Genomic DNA, 18,814 nt, shown 5'->3' on the forward strand with positions numbered 1-18,814 from the left:
AACCGCACCTAAATTCAAAGAATTTGGATTCATCCCCGCTTTGATACTACTTACCAACCAGCGAAGTATAGTTCTGTGTCAGTGTATGAAAGAAAGAGTAGAGTAAACGATGCCTTATGTTTTAAAAAGAGTTTGAAACATTTTACCCATCGGGTAAGCACGCTATTTACGCGCGGGCCAGTTGTTTTGTAATGTTTGTTTGGAAACGGCGACTGAAATGGCAATACCAAGGATGGTAAATTTTGCATTCTAATATCTTATTTGTCTACTAGAATTATTTTTAAACACTGGATCGTTAACGAGATTATTCTATTTTTCCATCAGTGTTCTCATATTTTGTACTAAAATGCGGTTACACATGCAACAGGAGAAATAATCCTTTCCCTTTGTGAAGTTAGAGCGGTTTCCAATTAAGTGTCGTAAACCCAGAACCAAAGCAATTCCTCTGGCCAATCACAACAGCCGCAAACAGCGCAGCGAACCAATCAGAATTCGAAACAAACACATGTAACCAGCGCCAAGCGCGGGAAAACGCGTGCGGCCAAAACACGATTGGTTTTGGTTTGGATTCCCATTTGTTTAGAAAGTGGCGCAAGTTTTATTAACCTATCACGGAGCGTAGAAACCGGCAAAATCAAAGCATTTGCAAATTACTTTCGACACTCGATTGAAAACCGCTCTATACTATTGCTATTGTCTATGATTACAATTACAAAGTGCGAAGCATTTTTTTTCATGCAACGTTCCTAGAACAAGCGCTCCTGAAATGCCATCATCAGTAGAGCTGAGATGGACAGAAACAACATAATCGGGTTGGCAGTTGAGGATAATGGTGCCTGACCAGAGCGATTTGTAGGATTAGTTGAGTTGCACTTGCAGTCACAGCACTTGTCCGGTTGATTGTTTGATTGACCTACTGGAAAAGTCAACACAGTGAATTTTAATGCATGTACTATGACCTGCATCAAGGGCTCATTACTTGGAGAGCACAGTTCCCAACTAAGCTATTGTCGCGGCATTTTCGCAGATCGGTTTATTTTTAGATACAAATAGGAATACTATTTCCCGCGCAATTTTAAATACCGGTTCACATGCAAAGCTTGAGACTGGTTAGTAAGGCTCTCGTGGGAGACTGAATTCGTGGGAACTTCAATCTAAAAACAAACAGGTCTGTAAAAATGCCGTTACACGAATATATGGGAGTTGTGCACTTCGAGCATAGATGACTTAGCTTAAAAATGGCAACGGTGGTTAAACCTCAAGGGAACCTGGAATAGTACGAGTAACAATCAGTGATTTTCTAGGGTACCGGCAAAACAGGCATGCATTTTTTTCATATAAGTGTACATATATGGTTCAGAACGAAACAAAACGGGAAAGTGTTGTTCGACTTTTGGTATATGGAAAGGTAATATAGACACCGATTTTTTTTTCCAGTAGTAAATTGTTTGTGGTGGTCAAGCTGCCTAGTTAATGCTTGCACATATCTGCACCCTACAAAACACCAAATATTTGGCTGTTTCCTACGACCTGATGCTTTTTAGTTCTATTTTAACGAACAAGGAAATGTGGCTTCGCATGTCAGGCGCAGGCAACGGCAAAATGAACCTGATACTTGAGATGATATTCCTAATGTTCCCAGATTGATTAAAACATTTAAGGCAAATTTTTGTAGGCTAACGCAGTCTGGCCTGTTCGAATATTTTAACTAAAAAATTCAAGTCCCAGAAACTTTTAGAGAATGGAATCTTATTCTTCAAACATCCGAGCTTCTGTTAACTTCTGAAAAACTAGATGACCTTATTTAAACTTTTTAAGCGCCTGAATTACCCCTCTGAAAACAAAAGGAATTAGCCAGCGTTTCAAAAGTCTGAGCTGACATTTCGCGAACGTCTTCCATCACAATTTTATTAGAACTTCTGAGGTGATTACAGCCTTCCGTACCGAATATATGGCAGAGAAAGAAATCTATCGATGCTTCTGGCATGTAAGATATCTTTGACGCATACCTGCTTTAAATGAGGCCTTGAATCCCTTGAAGTTGGTGGCAGCGTTCTTATCGCTCTTAATCTTCACCCAAGCCATGTTTCCAGAACTCTGTATCTTCTGTGGCAAGCGGCTACCACACAGATGCTCGGCGAGGATTGTACCGTATTCTGCCTCGATCTCATCTCTATAAGGGCCATCGTCAAAGTAAGCTTCACGAATTTCGACAAAAGCCTTATTGCACTTCTCGCTTTGTTCCAACTCGAATTCTTCGAATGTAATTTGGATCTGTCGTCCAGCAGGGGCTATTAAAAACCACTCCTCCTCGTAATCTGCAGGATAGTTCTCGATGCCAAATTTTCTGGTGGAAAACTCGATCGTTTCATCGTCGGATGCATTCAAGAAGCTCTGTGGGTCAGCTACAGCGCAAGGGAAAAATGTATTGATTATTTGGTATTTCAAATACGATGAAATAGTTTATTGCCCTACTCATATATAACCGCTATGGGAATCGAAAATTTCTTATCTTACAAACAAAACTAATTTTTTGTTTCTTGTCCAGTTAAGTAATTTTACAACGCAGCAACCGACTACGGGGCAAACCTTATCCTACTCTAGTGCCCTGGTTTCGTGAGGGGTTGGGGTAGGGAGTGGAGGTGGGGGTGAGTTGGGATGGGTGCAGAGAGATGGGTGTTTCTTAGTCTGCATTTTACGTATAGCCAGAGTTACTCTAACTCACATCCAGAGACAGTTTCCAGTTGTATCCCCTCACTTGACTTAAACTGAAGACATCCCTCTTTAACAGGGATAGCAAATTGATTTCTATTTCAGATCAGAGGCTAAAACAAACAACCAAAAGCGCCAAATGCTTTATCCAATTATAAACGAAAACTGCTCACACACCAAAGGAGTACCCTCACCTCAGATGCAATTGTAATTTAAATTATTCGCTCGTGATTTGTCGTTTGCGCATGAGCAACAAGAACTCGGTCTCTAGGGAGTTACCGACCCGTTGAGACGCGAGCTCGTGTTTACAAATTGGCTCTTTCATTCTATAAATGAGAATTTAGTCTTATTGCATTATTTCCGTTCGATTACACTGATTTATAACAAAATTATTTTGTTTTACAAAGAACTGAAAGAGGAAGTGAATCCATAACTTACACGAGTCGATCTTGGCGACAAAAGTGATATTGAATCCTTTGTGATTAACAGTGCCATCAGAGGAGAAACGTGCGTAAAGTTCTTTTACTTTGATTTTTTTGTTAGGATCCCCGTCCATCATACGCAAAAATCCCAAATACGAGGGAGTTTGTCTGCCACACACTTTATCTTCCGTCCATTTTCCACTGGGTCCTCCGATATCAGTATCGTTGTACGCGAAAGTGAGGCTGTCACAATTGCACTTCTCACATTGTTCTATGTCAAGCCTGGGAACAAAACCAATACAGTCTGTTAACTTGTCACGCAATCCTGGGGAGGAGTGCGTGACGAGGACGTCAGCGTATAAATATATGCTTTTAGCTCAACGGGGCGTTATAGCTTTTACCGCAAACTCCCTTTTTCCCTCGTTAGTAGCTGTTCGGCCCGACCTCTTGGCAATTGCAAATAGGTTATCTCTTACCACTTTTCCTAATGGACAATAATGAGATCTGTTACTGTACACTTTATTATATGCTTCCAGGGGGCTTTCCAACGTATAATTTCATCGTTAACGTCAGGTTACATATCTACTGTAGATATTCGTTCATCCTTTTGCACGCATTGCATGCCTATGCTATTGTCGGACCTCGTTCCCAGGGTCTCTCCGTGAAGAGGAGAGACCCTGGGAAAGAGGTTATAATACTAAAAGTTGGTTGGAATTGAGTCTTACTTGTTATAATATATTCCGATGCCTTCGTAAACATCGGGAACTTGAATCCTCCAACATTTTGTCTCGTTCACGCCATAATCACTTGACGATTCAGGGAACGCGATTTGACCAGTCGCAGCTGTGATATTTACTATACCATTGGGACAATCTGTAGAAGGGGAAAGAAATGAAATGAAATCAAAACTGGAAACCTTCGACAAATGCACCCCACCCTGAATTTGAATACTTCTTATAAAACGGGCCTTTTTGTCGTTTTCATATCACTTCATGTTAGACAGAATTATCATACAGTTCATGAATCAAATTAGCTTGCATTTCTGGACATATCTCTTTCTCGGCTCGGTCGCGGTTAAATGGGATGCCTCAGAGGGACCTCATTAGATATTCAAGACAGCAACGTCATATGATCCTTCCACCCGAATGATTATGTTCTCACTTATGTTCAGAAATGCACCTTACCCTGAATTTGGGTACTTCATATCATAAAACAGGCCTCTTTGTCGCGGTACGCCCTTGAGCCACCCCAGAGATCCGGTATGTTTCGCTCTGAAACCGTGAACTATTTTTTAAGTCCACGATCTATAGAGCCTTGACTACCTCTTTGTGAACCTATGATGTGAGATGCTGAAAGTTTCCCGCGTAATAGAGAGCTCGACGAAAGCTGTGTATATCGAGGAACCGATAATGTAAAAACCGTACAGTACTGCGCAGTAGCTTTTCTTTCCGAATGGTCACAAGTTAGGATTTTATCCCCAGACTCAAAAGTTAGAGTCACCTTGTATAGCATAATAAACAGCACCACAGGAAAGTTCTACTTAGTAGTTTTCATTTGAATGGTCACACTCTTGTCGGGATTCAGCCACAGACTCATGATCCTTTTTTTTTTTTTTACAATTCGCTACAAAACAAAATTAAAATAAAATAATAACGTAGAATAGAACGAAAGGGAATACATAAACATCTACTATCAGGCCCTTAGCAAGGCTAAAACAACTGAGGGGGCTTAGAAAAAAGATAAAACAAAACTACCAAGCCCCCCTCCCCCCTTTCCCCACTGTCACTCAAAAACAGACGGATTTGGGAGTTTAAGATGCAACGAGAACATAAAAAAAACCCGGTTTATTTATTTTAGTAAGTAAAACAATAATATTGCACCTAGATTACACTCTTAGGTACATGTTTCTGTTTTTTTTTTTATCACGTGGACTATAATCTCGTACCCGGATCTCAGTCGGTTCGGGGATGTCGAAATGTGACCGTGGGAGATCTGGGTACGAGATTACGTGGACTACTACGTGAAGTTTCCTAATTTCACGTTTGAAGGACGACGTAGACAAACGACGACAAATTTTTCTTTCTCTTTTTAAATTTGGAATCGGGCAGTAAGAATCCGTCTGCAGGAGAATTTTTTTCTCTGGTCCTGAGGACATATTTGTGTGGCCTTTTTGTGTGACAACGCGGGAACACTCATTTTTTATAAACTAAGGACATTTGTATTGCTTAAAATGAGCGGATGTCTTAGAAACAATTAGTAGTTTATTTCGACAGCTTCAGATTGGTTGATTTCAATCCAGTTTGATTCTTATTTCCGATTCACAAGATAGGAGTGCCAGTTAGCGAAGGAAACTGACAGGTAGTAAACAGACTACTAAAGGTTGTGAAAAGGCACTTGCAGCGTCAGAATCAACATTAATTTGTTTTGATTATATATTTTAGGGCACATTGCTTTTTAACTTCCAAAAATTCTAAGGGGGAGGGGGGCTCAAGCCCCCCCCCCCCCCTCCTGCCCCTCCCCCCGCTACGGGCCTGACTATGGCATTAGGGTAAACGACACGACTCTCAGCCCAATTGAAAATTGACCCTTAAAATTCAAAGTACCACGACGGAAACTTAACGTATCACTCTAAAAAATTAGATTGAGAAGGTAACCAAAACTTGCTGTACGCTACTAAAACCTTACCAACGTTTTGACAGGATCCTTTTCCAAGATAAAGCACAAAAGCTAAAAAAAGAAAGAAAAGATTAGAATAAAAACACAAACGAATAATTTGTCAAGATAATTAACAAAAGGAAATAGTACATGTACAGTGAGTCCACCAAGGAACTAAACGTGGATAAAACAGACGAGGAACCGTGAACTGGACCGTAAATAATAAGTAAATAAATATACATGAGACCGCGTAATTAACGGACACCGGTTAATACGTACAAAGGACATTCTTCTGTGACACCCGTGACACTCGGCTCATACAACGTATGCTATTCTCACTTTACGGACACTAGTTATCTGCGCACTGTAAAAATTGTCTACTATTCAGTTCGTCTGGCTGAACTGCAAATTCAGAAAATGCCATATCACAGCAAAGTCAGATTATTTTAAATGATTACGTTGTCAGTCGCATTTCAAGTACTGAGAGACTACAGTGGAACCCCGGTTTAACGATCTTCGGTATAACGATCAACATTTGTTTGCCCAGCAAAAGTTATAGTAAAATGTATGGGGCAGAACCTCGGTATAACGATCTTCGGTATAACGATATTCCCAGACACTAAGACAGCTGGAGAAGGTGATCGATCAGCAATAACTCTGTTTCTGTCACTCAGTATATTGCTTTGCTATTATAACGATGGGAATGTCGTTGACCGAGCGCAAAATATTTCCTTTTATAACGATAAAATCAATATCACAGACCACAGTGACCTGTATTTTGGTAACGAACACCTTATGAGCTGTACGAAACAATGACAAATTTATTAGATAACGTGCAGTAAAAAGGCGATTATCAGCTTTATCCCGGTATAACGATATGTTAGAAATTTTCCCACAATATCGTTACACCGGGAATTTGGCTATAACGACATCCCGGTTTAACGATATAATTTTAACGTTCCCTTGGCATATCGTTAACTGGGGTTCCACTGGATGAGCTTTTGTCTTTCTATCGACAAAACATGTGACTGTGACGTTTAATAATGAGAGCCCGCTTATACGGACAAGCGGGTAATATGGACACTTCTCCATGTCCCCTTGGTGTCCGTATTAACCGGGTTCTATTGTATTTGTTAATTTTAATTTGCATCGGTCTATTATTTTTAAGTCGGTAAATATTTCAAACATGACGTGATCGTGATCTATCTTCAAGAGGGAAATTTGCACAATTCGTCGCGGCTGGATAAAAAAGCAAATATTTAAAGTTGTCACCGAACACAGCCGATGTTTTTCTTTGCTTTCTTTGAAAAACTGTAGAGAATTGGACGCTGAAACAAGTGAACTATCGAAAGAAAACTTGGAATTCCCAGACTCCAAGACAGTAAAATCCTTCATACACCTAAATAAGGCATGTGCACGATGGCGCCAATGACCGTTAGGAATGAAAATCCTAAAATAGCGCGACTTATTTTATCGAACTGCATGGATGGCACGGATTTAAAGGTGGCATGACGTTTAAAATCAAGTCGGTCCAAGCGCGGACGGTAAGCTCTGTTGTGCTACATGGCAGCGACGGTTACGACACAACGCCGGTTTCTATTTCGTCCTGTTTATGACCTCAACTAACTTTGTGTTTTAGGTGACGACTATTGTGTCTGATACCGACCGGAGGATCAGAATGTGCATGCACTGGCTGAATGTATTTTGAATGATTACTCACCAAGAACTGTCGCAGTCGATATAAACTGGCGGCCGAAAATTAAAGCCATTCTCATGCTCGTATCAAATCCACAACAGTTTGAACTGACTGGCTAGCGACCTCACTGTGACAACGCCCTTGCGGAACTTGAGAGATTACAATGCTTTTGTACTTGGCAATGACAGGTGTGTCGATCAAAGAATGAGGAATAAAGCTATACATAAATTAGAGCAAAATACGTCAAGATTGCACACAAGCTGGCTAATCAAAAAAGGTTGAAGTCTATCTGAAGAGATCTTCGGCATGCTCTTTCCTCGCTTCAAAAATTTCGTAGCCTGATATCTTTCCATTGAAGTCGTCAATGTCGGTTGTAAATCGTCCAATGCTCACGCCACTAGTCACGAAACTGTCGTCACGACATTAAAGCCAAAGTCACGCAAACTCAAGTAAACTCTATATTCGAACACATGTCTACTCTGTGTGAAAAAAAAAAAACACGAAATAACGACATAGCTGGAATATCAACATGACATAGCGAAACAAGAAAAAAAAAAAAGAAAATTTGAATGATGATGCTCTGAGCCAGCAGTAGGCACCGTTGGTTGATATCCTTTGTTGAACCGGACGTACGGCGCGTTTCAATCAAACATGTTAATCAATTTTGTTCCCAGAGGCCGCGATCCCTTTGGTCAGCGAACGTATATGCCACCTTATTGTTGTGTTTTATGCTTTGTGTTTTCCATTGTCTCTAAAATGTGTGAATCAGACAAGGCTTGCCAGATTGAAATAGAGAAGAGGCTTGACTGACAACCGTGTGTACTCTGTGCTGATGTAAAAATTTAAGACTTTCTGTAGTCATGGTAGTGTTTCAAATGAATGACTTGCAGTGAAGACTCAGTGAAACAAGTATGACGTCATGTTAAACGAAACATGGAACTTGCACACTACTGTTGTATTTTTTTTTCTGACCAAGCTCAAGAGACCATATATGGTCTCTTGCTAGCCTTAAACATAATTCACTCCTTTAACAGCTTCTGATAATATCATACAAAGTTTCATTTCCAAGTTCTCAACACAAATTACTTTTCGCAGAATATCAAGTGACAAGTGTTAAGAGAAGATGCGGCAAATAACGAAGCTTGCTCTGATTATGCTAGGGAGAAGATACCTGAGACGTCCGAGTAACCAAACTTAATGCACAAAGCTTACAAGGCGGCAAGGGAATAGTCCAAAATTTTGATAACAAATTTGCTCCTCCATGAAATTAAATTGATGCAAATCGAGAAGGATAAAAAGATGTTTCTCAAGTTTCCTCTCTCTGTCCAAATTAAATCAGTATTTTCTCAGTCTGGTGCGGCAAGGACCATCCAATCATTCTGGTTCTGTGAAAAACTGTAGTTTCCCAGATCGTTGGTCAAGCCCCACGGTAGCCATTATCTATTTCAAAGAGACCTCATTGTGATCTCGTTTTGGCTACTTACAAATGCGGACGGATAATTCATGGCAAGATAATATCAGAAGACTTCATTTTGAAACACGTCTAGTCTTTCTGATAAAGAACCTAACAGAATGCCGGATTCATAGCTCGATCGTGCGTTACGCGCACTAAAGCCTTTCGCAGGCATCTTTTTTTTTTAGATTCAAGCTTATTCGATCTCAGCTGTGAGCTGGTAACATCTTATAATTACGTCACGGGGTAACTCAACCAGAAAAACATCCAGACCAGTACAATAACGATAAGCAGATAACGAGTTTTGACTAGATGTGCGACTGAACTGAGTTGGTCAACCAGTAATATGGAACTAATATGCCGATAGGAAATCATAACTTGAAGAACTGACGCGAATCAAATTTCCATTCAGTCGTTCTCCATTTCGTGAATGCTGGGACTAAGTTTACAAAAAAACTCAAGCGACACTTCATTTTGACCCATTTTGTAGTTTATTCAGATTTAATCAAGAAAAGTTATACGCTGTTTGTCCGGCCCAGATTCCGCGTTTGAGCTGAACCCAGTGATCAACTAATTTTCATGGGATCAGGGATCAAGATTTACAAAGATTTAAGGCCAAATTGTCGGATCAGTCGGGAAAAAATATACCTCGTCACGACCCTGCCAAAGCATGAATAACCGCAAAAAGCGCGATAATGGTTGCAATCAGCTTGTTATTGATGTGAGCGGTGCTTGCTGTGTTAGGATTAGTTTCGTACATTGTAATCATTGTGCCTTGGACGATCTTCTCAACTTGCGTGCACGACGTTCCGTTTATTATCGTCGTATTATACCGAGCGCGGGTTGTTACTTCAAATTCCTGTTCCTTAATGTCTTCCAGAGATATGGTGTTCCCGTGATACGTCTTTGTCAACCCTGTCTCCTTGTATTTCACCGTAGTATTCAATTCAACCAAATCTTCTTCGCCGATTCCTTCTCGCAATGTATGCTTTTGCGTTAAATTTCCAAGACACAGGCTCCCGTTAGCATTAAGTAATTTCTCTTCCTCGTAGGTAACCCTTATCGCTCGCTCTTCGGGAATGGTGACATAACTCCGGTACATCGGGTACCCACGTCGATAAACAGGAGCCGTGGCAAAAGCATAACGCAGCACAACATAACCGACAACGGCTTTCGTGAGCGTGTTTGAACGCGAACCGAGTTTGGTTTGGCCCACGATTACCGGAGAGCGAGATGTAGTGGCTTTTATCGGCGTGTATTTTGTAACCTTCGGTTTCGAACTGCTTCCTGAAAACCTCGAGTATGATCGTGAACTGCTGCCGGACCTGGATCGGCCACCACCTGATCGGCCACCACCCGATCGGCTACCACTCGATCGGCTACCACTCGATGTTGAACCTCCGCCACGTCCTCTGGCCGCATCAGAAAACTCCAGCAACGCAAAGAGTGTTAACGAAAGCAGCAGCAAAACCGTACACAGTCGCACCATGGCTGTCACTGCAAGCTACAAACGCAATAAATATTCTCTTCACTTGGCCGCTTATTGAATCCGGTTGAACTTGAAGCTGTTGATGGGTACACAGCAATTTTTAAAGAGTTTTTTTTAACTCCAAAAATGGAGTTAAAATTTAAGGTTAAAAATAACACTCTTTTGGGCCGTTATTTTAACTCCTTTTTTAACTCCAGTTTTGGCGTCAGTGTAATAACTCCAGTGGGGAAGTCAGTTTAACTCTACATAAGGAGTTATTTTATTAACTCCAGAAGTGGAGTAAAAGTTTTAGGTTAAAAATAACCCTTTTGGGGGGGGGGTTATTTTAACTTTTTTTTTTTAACTCCAGTTTTGGGGTTGTAATAACTCCAGTGGGGGAGTCAGTTTAACTCTACTAAAGGAGTTATTTTATTAACTCCAGAAGTGGAGTAAAAGTTTTAGGTTAAATATAACTCCTTTTTGAGGGTCATTTTAACTCCCAAATTTAACTCCAATTTCGGAGTTGTATTAGCTCCAAGGAAGGAGTCACTTTAACTCTGGCCCATGAAGGAGTAGAGTTATTTTAATTCCATGATCAGGGTTATAGTCACTGTAGTATTAAAGTACAAGTAACTCCAGCACATCCACCTGATTACGTTTTTAAGATGAAAAGCAACATCACACAAATTGACTGTTATTACAAAAGTTATAACATCTTTTATTCAATTGCATTTCAATTGCTTATCTCAATACCAGTTTCTTACATGGTTTGTATTCTCAACGATTTTTATATGATTATATTTGATAAACAAATGTACCAGTATTGTAATTAAAACATTTAAACATATATTAACGATTCTCTTAAAATTTTCTGTATTTTTTATTAAGACAACAACCTTATGACAAAATGTTATAATTTCTTCTTTAATTACATCCATTTTGAAATCACTGGTGATCCTTGGAATCTGATTGGTCCAAAATGGTGCGATTTATTTCCAAATTGCACCATTTTGTACTCTAAATCGCATCATTTTAGACTCTAAATCGCATCTTTTTAACCAGCCAATGAGAAAGCGGGATTATTTAAATTGTCCAATCAAATTGCAGGAAAACTTAGACAAAGAAAGCCACTGTAAGAAACTGATTCTGGGTGGGGGAGGCTGAAATCTTTTATTTAGACACTTTTTTGGGCAATATTGGAGGATTTCAAAATGGATGTAATTAAGTGGTAATTGAACTTCGTGTCGTGCAATTTTGGTCTGAAATAATACTTGTGATATCAAATCAAACTCGCGCTATCGCGCTCGTTTGATTTGAAATCACGCGTATGATTTCAGACCAAATTGCACTCCCCTCAGTTCAATTACCAATATTAAAGGGACAGTATCACGCTATTTTTAGATAAAAACATCGAAAATCGGAAAGACGCTATTCGGTTGATAGCAGCCAAGATATAATGACAAAATTCCATTAAAAGACTATCAAAATCCAAAGAAACTATCCAAGGATATTTTCGCCGGCAGATGACCAAAATAGAGAGGGGTTCAAATTTGAAAACGTCTGGCAGACGTTTTCAAATTTCGCTGTTGTAATGCACTAAAAATCGCCGGTTGTACTATATTTTGGTTCAACCTTTCGTCTTAGAATCACAATTCATATTTCTTTAAATTAGCAATTGAGAAATTAATTAACACAGTGTTCAAAGTTTAAAGTTAGTGAATTTTGGCCAAAAATCATGATATCTCCCATTGATCTCCCATGATACTGCCCCTTTAATCTCACTCACTATGGTCAATCCATAATAATTAATACCATGAATTTCATTTATTCATGGTGCTAGAGTGTTAAACAGCTTCCAATGAGATGGTGCAATTACAGAGGCTGTTTCATTTGGTCTAGGGGCCGACTTTTCTCTCTCTCACTGTCTTGTCGGGAACAAGGTATCGGAAAGCATCGCGAAACCATCTTCAGCTGGCATAAGCGAACCGCGGGCCGAAATCTCGTGGTGCGTCGTCATGGTACAACGCTCCGGCAGTGTCCAGAGGTACCGCTGTCGGCTGTATTTTACGTTACTCTCTTTTTCAGCCATTTTGATATTAAGGCTGGCAAGTCGCCCGAAGACATCGTAGGGAAAGAAGCGTTTAATTCACGTCCCTTGTCATGTCCTTGTCGAATTGTCGACGTGTGTTGTGTACATGTTCATAGCCTTTAAGCCAATTCTGCACATTAAACACGTTGAAAATACAACATCGATAAATACATTTACGCGCAGGGAGGATTGCAACCCTTAGGTGTCCAAGATCAAGGGCCTGTTTCGCAGGAAATTCCTCCGCGAATCTGGAGAGATGAAATAATTAAGCACAGCAAGATAATAAAAGTAGGAAAATTCGATTTTTTTTCCGTGAATGTCACCGAAAAATTGGGAGGATATTCCAAATTTCCGGAAGAGGGTAATTTTATTGGACAAAAATGCCTGGAGAGGCCCATGTCTATTTTACGGCCTTTACAAGTGGAAGAAAAGCGGTGGTCATGTTCTGTTTAAAACAGTTTCACATATAACAGTGGAGACGCCGTTATTTCCTGGCGCTCTACTTGCCTTCAAATTTCATTGGTAAAGACGGTGTTAGAGCGAAAAGTCAAATACGATTTTTTAACGAGCGTGACAGGACTCCTGAAAGGCAGGGAAACAAACGCGATATTTTTCCCAGCTAGAAACAGTGTTTTAATAAAAAAAAAAATCTCAGCCAACTAGATATTTAGAAACGTTCCAGCCAGTTAACCGTCTTACGTATTCAGTTCCCAGCCAGCTCTATTCCAACCTGCAAAGCGGGTTTTTAGTCGAGCGGCCCCAACTGGTACCCCTGATGGTTCGACTGTGAACAAGCTGAAATCGGTTTCGGGGCTTTCTTCATTCATGAAACATTCAGCCTTCCCTTTTCTCTGTTACGAGGTGGAATTCCTGTTGTTGAGGTTAAGTTTTAGTTTGAGGTTGTTAACTTTGTTTGAGATCAGGCTAATTCACTCCTGACTACAAATTGGCCTTTATTTTTATAACTTTGACATAAAGTTGGCATGATTTTAACACTAGATGGATTTCAAACAAGTAGGCCAAACAGGTCATTACAGTGATCCTGTGTGAAAATATGTCTGATTCACTTGTATGAATATTCCTTGCTGTCTTTGTTTCATGTTACATATTAATTGGAATATTCAAGTCACTGTTAGTCTATCCTAAGTGAAATCAGACTCTCCTTGTTGAGTGAGCGACCCCGTGATCTTAGTGATGTAATAAGAATAAGCCTTGTTAATACTGTTTTTTTCGGTCAGGTGACCAACTATCAACGCTAGAACTTGCGGCTTTGAAGATTTTGACGGCAATATTTCAGATAAAATAGTCCAAAGTAAAGTCAATGAAAATTTCGTAGTTTTTTTCTTGGGTTTAGTGGAAAACCAGCACGCTAGATAAACAGCCTAATATCATCAAGTGTCGCCTTGAAACAACTGTAAACCTCAAATTAAACGAATCAGAGCGCGCGAAAAGCAATATCCGTTGGTTTGGTGATACCTGAATATGGGATACAAAAATCACATGTGCGAACTTGCAATTGATCGAATATTTTGAAAAAATAACCGGTGTTACAGGCCACTGAGTAGTAGTTAGTTCACAAAAGCCTTCATTTGGTCCATTTCGACTATGATAATGATACAAAAACTTAATTGAGACGGTTATTGATGAGTATAAAGCGACCAACCTCGTTCCCAGGGTCTCTCCTGTCCCTCTCGCTACCTGGGACGTGAAGAGGAGAGACCCTGGGAACGAGGTTGTAAAGTTCAGAGCGGAAAAACGCAAAAAGCATGCGCGAACTCTGCGTGAGCGCTGGGCACCAAACTGTTTCAAAAATGGCGGCAATTTTAATTTTCTTATTTTCAACAATTTACTATGCTACCGCAGATATCTCGCTAAGTAGCGATAATTATCCCACACAAGAAGATAGCTGCAGATGTAACCTTGCTGTGGTTCGATTTTCTTAGGGCTTCTTAGACTTTCAGAAAGATTTTCAAACCTTCATTGTTCCCGCGGCGTGTAAACAAATCGCCTCTACGGGTCTGTTATTGTCGTGGACCTTTTTACAAAATGCGACTATATAAGCAAACCCCTGAATATTTAAGGTCGAGAGCTCAACCCTGGGTAGAAAAATAGTTAATCGTTAATTACTGAGTTTGCCAAAGTATATAATTGTTTGCCAGAGTGGATTTTTAATTTTTTTCGCAAGGATCTAATTATCGGTGTCGAGGGAGCAATTTTATGCGATGCGTTACTTTCGACCTCTTAGTATATTGTACTGCTTTATTTCTTTTAGTTTAGTTTATGTCTCTTCAATATATTGTATATTTCTTTTTTGTCTTTCACTGCCCGCCTCGATTAACTTTCGCTACTTGCAGTCCAGTATAATTAGCTAAAAGTTGATCATGATAAACACAATAAAAAAGTTTGTTTTTGACACGGGTGTGTGTGCATCCATCTAGTAGGCTCAGGTCAATTACACAACTGTTGTGTAACAATATTTATCTGCACAGGTCAACTGAAGGTAGGAAAAATATCTTTAATGACGGAAACTTCCCAAATAATCCCTTTTGTCACTGTGCTTAGCCGCGGAGATTTTAAATTTTTTTCACAAAGCCTTCTGTGGTCGCACTCTTGCCTTCACTCGTCGCGCAATTTTGTTTTAGAAACGAAAAAATAAATAAATAAATGCATCCAGTGAGCAGAGGTTGACCAGCTGCAACTTTTTAAATAGAATTTTATTTCAATTTCAGTTGTGCTGACGCCAAATATGAATTGTCTTGTAATGAGAAACATAGAGAATTAAATAGAGATGAAGCTCGTGTAGCATAGTTACAAAAGAAGTGTCCCTTTGCTGTGTTTGTAGTCATGTACCGGAACCTGTACTGTACCGCAAATCCAGTTTTCGTTCTTGTCGTTACACGGTGTTGGTAAAATGCCCGGTCCGATGTTAAAGCATATTCCATGAAATTGGACAAAACGTAGATGGTAAAATGTATTTTTACCTCAAAAGCCACTGCTCAACAATACAGAATCGAACCGAACGGCAGCGTTTTCAATTCACTTGCGCCCGCGAACGGATATGCGCAGAAAAATTGCGCAGAACGTTTTTCCGCTCTGAACATTCTGACTGACGTGCGGAACCCCTGAAAAACAAACCAAGACACGGAACAAACTCACATAATATTTAATCTACATGTCGACAAGAGCGACTCTTCCCCTGTGAGAAGCGTTGTACGGAAAGGTCTGTGTAATTCATTCACGAGGCTGTCGCACTTGGGTTTTGCCAGATTTCCGCCGTTCTCTCGAGTCCAGTCTTTGTTTCTCCCCTCTTCGGGGGAGGAGCGCGGGCTCATTTTTCCGAACAGCGGCTGGTAATGAAGCCTACGACTTGTGTTAGATTTACCAACACCACTGGCCATAGGCTCCTTCGATACTCACGTGATAAGGATCATGCATGCATGACATGCCGTTTTGGTACAAATTAATAAATAATTAATGCCAATAATACCAAACTATGACAGGAAGGATGTGAAATTAAGATTATTTACTCTGAGACCTCAAGGAACTCCAGTTTCAAACACACACAGGCTACGACAAAGAGTCTTACAAATATCAACCATCAAACTTTAATAGTCACTGCTCGCAAGGCTTTTCAGTAACTATTTACAACATGAATCACCAATACTAATATCAGTACAAAACCAATATTTGCATCAGGAAATGTATTTTGTACGCAACTCAGTTATTTTTCACTAAAGTACATTTAATTTCCTTCCAGGGACGAAAAAGAATTTTTTTAATTTCTAATGAAGAAGGCAGTTAAAGCTGCCTCCCGCTATTCAAGTTGACTCTATGGCTAGATCTGAAAACGAGAATTAATGTCTGCAGAAGACAGAAAGCAGACAGTTACGCGGAATTTCGCATACTAAGTTTTCTGTTAACCATGCTCACTCCCTCAAGAACGAAGCGACGGGTCTAGTTGTAACTTTTAGACTGTGTATTAAATCCTAAGATATGATCACAGTTTGCCATTATATTTAGTCAAATGAACTTTACAGAGGTAATGTTTGTTTTTCGCTAACAAAATGCAATTTCATATTTTACTGAATGTTGATAAGGGTGGTTTAAATAAAGGAGAGAAACTGCACGTCCTGTTTTCTTATCATAAATCATATGACGGTACGGTGTCACTCTTTTAGTAAAGTAAGCAGGTGTTATCAGTATTACGTATATACACACTCTTTTTGCACGCAGCTGCAAAAACCTTAAATTTGTTACAAATATCATGAAAACTTGCAGCGAAAGCCGGTGCTATCTACAAAATACTTACAGGATCATGAACTAGCTGAGAAATGCTCAGTGTACACTGAAAGTTTTTACAATGCCGATACGAAGTTAATCTTTAGTAGTTCGTTAATCTCGAGATTTCACTCGTGTTTCACAGCTAGGACACGAGAGCTTTCATGCAAATTAAGGAACACTACCTTCTTGAACAACATCGTATTCGAAATTTTAATTTCATCATGTTCCTCGAATTTTAGTTACCCTCATGCTCCGGGCATTCAAAATTTTTCGTCGTACATTTTGACGAACAAAACACGTCGCTACAATTTTATCGTTTTAAGGATGCGTGGATTACTAGTAGATAAATCCCAAAGCATGAATAACCGCAAAAAGCGCGATAATGGTTGCAATCAGCTTGTTATTGATGTGAGCGGTGCATGCTGTGTTAGGATTAGTTTCGTACATTGTAATCATTGTGCCTTGGACGATCTTCTCAACTTGCTTGCACGACGTTCCATTTATTATCGTCGTATTATACCGAGCGCGGGTTGTTACTTCAAATTCCTGTTCCTTAATGTCTTCCAGAGATATGGTGTCCCCGTGATACGTTTTTGTCAACCCTGTCTTCTTGTATTTCACCGTAGTATTCAATTCAACCAAATCTTCTTCGCCGATTCCTTCTCGCATTGTATACTTTTGCGATGACTGTCCAAGACACAGGCTCCCGTTAGCATCAAGTAATTTTTCTTCCTCGTAGGTAACCCTTACCGCTCGCTCTTCGGGAATGGTGACATAACTCCGGTACATCGGGTACCCACGTCGATACACAGGAGCCGAGGCAAAAGCATGACGCAGCACAACATAACCGACAACGGCTTTCGTGAACGTGTTTGAACGCGAACCGAGTTTGGTTTGGCTCCGGATTACCGGAGAGCGAGATGTAGTGGCCTTTATCGGCGTGTTCTTCGTAACCTTCGGTTTCGAACTTTTTCCCGAAGACTTCGAGTTTGATCGTGAACGGCTGCCGGATCTGGATCGGCTACCACCCGATCTTGAACCTCCGCCACGTCCTCTGGCCGCATCAGAAAACTCCAGCAACGCAAAGAGTGTTAACAAAACCAGAAACAAAACCATACACAATCGCACCATGGCTGTTACTGCAAACTACAAACGCAATAAATATTCTCTTCACTTGGCCGCTTATTGAATCTGGTTGAACTTGAAGCTGTTGTTACATGTACCCATGGGACTGATGGATAATAATACCGATAAAGCCTTCGATGAAACCAATGGAATATCGACCTATTTAAAATGCAGTCATGTAGAGCGCGCGCAACTTTCTAATAAACAATTAAATATTAATTGTTGGACGGTCAATTTTTGCATTTTTTGCGACTTAAACTGATTTCTGACGATCCTCAAAACGAGCGCAAACAATGAATCCTGCAAAAAATTATTCTTGACTACAAGATATATTTTTCCTCAAAATTTACACCACCATGCATAACAACCATGTCGAACAGTCACCAGTCTTTGGTGATCAGTCTGAACTTCAAATCAACACAACAAGAATGAAGCACGTTAAAAGCACGTTTATCGCGGTTGTAGTTGTGTTTTCAAGAAATTCACATGTGACGACTCTGACAGAGAGTTGACTATAAAAATAAGCGAAAAAATGGAACGACGTTTCGGTGTCATCTTGGCACCATTATCAAGTAAAGAATGCAACAGAACAGATAATTTAACATAGGATGACAGCGAAACGTCGTTCCGTTTTTTTCGCTTATTTTTATAGTTGACTTCAGCTGTGTTTCAAAATTTAATCTTACTAGAATTCTGACAGAGAGGCAAAAAAAAACCAAAAACAATAACAACAAAGAAAAACATTGCAGAAGGTAGATTCCCGCCCCTCACAATCCCGTCTTCATAAGAAAATTTTCCCGTGCTCATGTGCGGTATTAATTTTAGCACCGATATTAATTGAAAACGGAGAAAATCTCAGCAATATTATTCAAACTTCGCATGCCCTGTCATCGAAATTTTATGTACGCAAGTT

General features: G+C 39.9%; 3 protein-coding genes across 3 annotated transcripts; all 3 read right to left on the reverse strand.

Moving 5' to 3' along the window:
* Positions 1 to 608: 608 nt before the first annotated feature.
* On the reverse strand, positions 609 to 7,663 carry LOC146471898 (tolloid-like protein 1). Its single transcript, XM_085120463.1, has 6 exons — positions 7,510 to 7,663; positions 5,820 to 5,861; positions 3,860 to 4,007; positions 3,151 to 3,416; positions 2,010 to 2,405; positions 609 to 916 (listed from the first exon to the last, which is right to left on the reverse strand). The coding sequence occupies exons 1-6, from the start codon at positions 7,562 to 7,564 to the stop codon at positions 747 to 749; spliced, it is 1,077 nt and encodes a 358-aa protein (XP_084976589.1). The 5' UTR covers positions 7,565 to 7,663; the 3' UTR covers positions 609 to 746.
* A 1,907-nt stretch (positions 7,664 to 9,570) lies between these two features.
* LOC146471899 (uncharacterized) lies at positions 9,571 to 10,503 on the reverse strand. Its single transcript, XM_085120850.1, has one exon. The coding sequence runs from the start codon at positions 10,425 to 10,427 to the stop codon at positions 9,591 to 9,593; it is 837 nt and encodes a 278-aa protein (XP_084976976.1). The 5' UTR covers positions 10,428 to 10,503; the 3' UTR covers positions 9,571 to 9,590.
* Positions 10,504 to 16,082: 5,579 nt separating this feature from the next.
* LOC146471900 (uncharacterized) lies at positions 16,083 to 18,139 on the reverse strand. The gene has a single exon (XM_085120852.1). It carries the CDS (start codon positions 17,905 to 17,907, stop codon positions 17,113 to 17,115), a length of 795 nt encoding a protein of 264 aa, XP_084976978.1. The 5' UTR covers positions 17,908 to 18,139; the 3' UTR covers positions 16,083 to 17,112.
* Positions 18,140 to 18,814: the final 675 nt, after the last annotated feature.

This window comes from Pavona decussata, unplaced genomic scaffold (assembly GCF_977016875.1).
Source record: "Pavona decussata unplaced genomic scaffold, jaPavDecu1.1 SCAFFOLD_102, whole genome shotgun sequence".
NCBI lineage: Eukaryota > Metazoa > Cnidaria > Anthozoa > Scleractinia > Agariciidae > Pavona > Pavona decussata.

What these genes read in the sequence shown, in the direction of transcription:
- LOC146471898 (XM_085120463.1), bottom strand. Translation starts at nt 7,564, where the DNA reads ATGAGAATGGCTTTAATTTTCGGCCGCCAGTTTATATCGACTGCGACA. An exon ending in ATCGACTGCGACAGTTCTTG is followed by an intron (nt 5,862 to 7,509) that starts GTGAGTAATCAT and finishes TTCTTTTTTTAG; the next exon opens with CTTTTGTGCTTTATCTTGGA. An exon ending in AGGATCCTGTCAAAACGTTG is followed by an intron (nt 4,008 to 5,819) that starts GTAAGGTTTTAG and finishes CCCCTTCTACAG; the next exon opens with ATTGTCCCAATGGTATAGTA.
- LOC146471899 (XM_085120850.1), bottom strand. Translation starts at nt 10,427, where the DNA reads ATGGTGCGACTGTGTACGGTTTTGCTGCTGCTTTCGTTAACACTCTTT.
- LOC146471900 (XM_085120852.1), bottom strand. Translation starts at nt 17,907, where the DNA reads ATGGTGCGATTGTGTATGGTTTTGTTTCTGGTTTTGTTAACACTCTTT.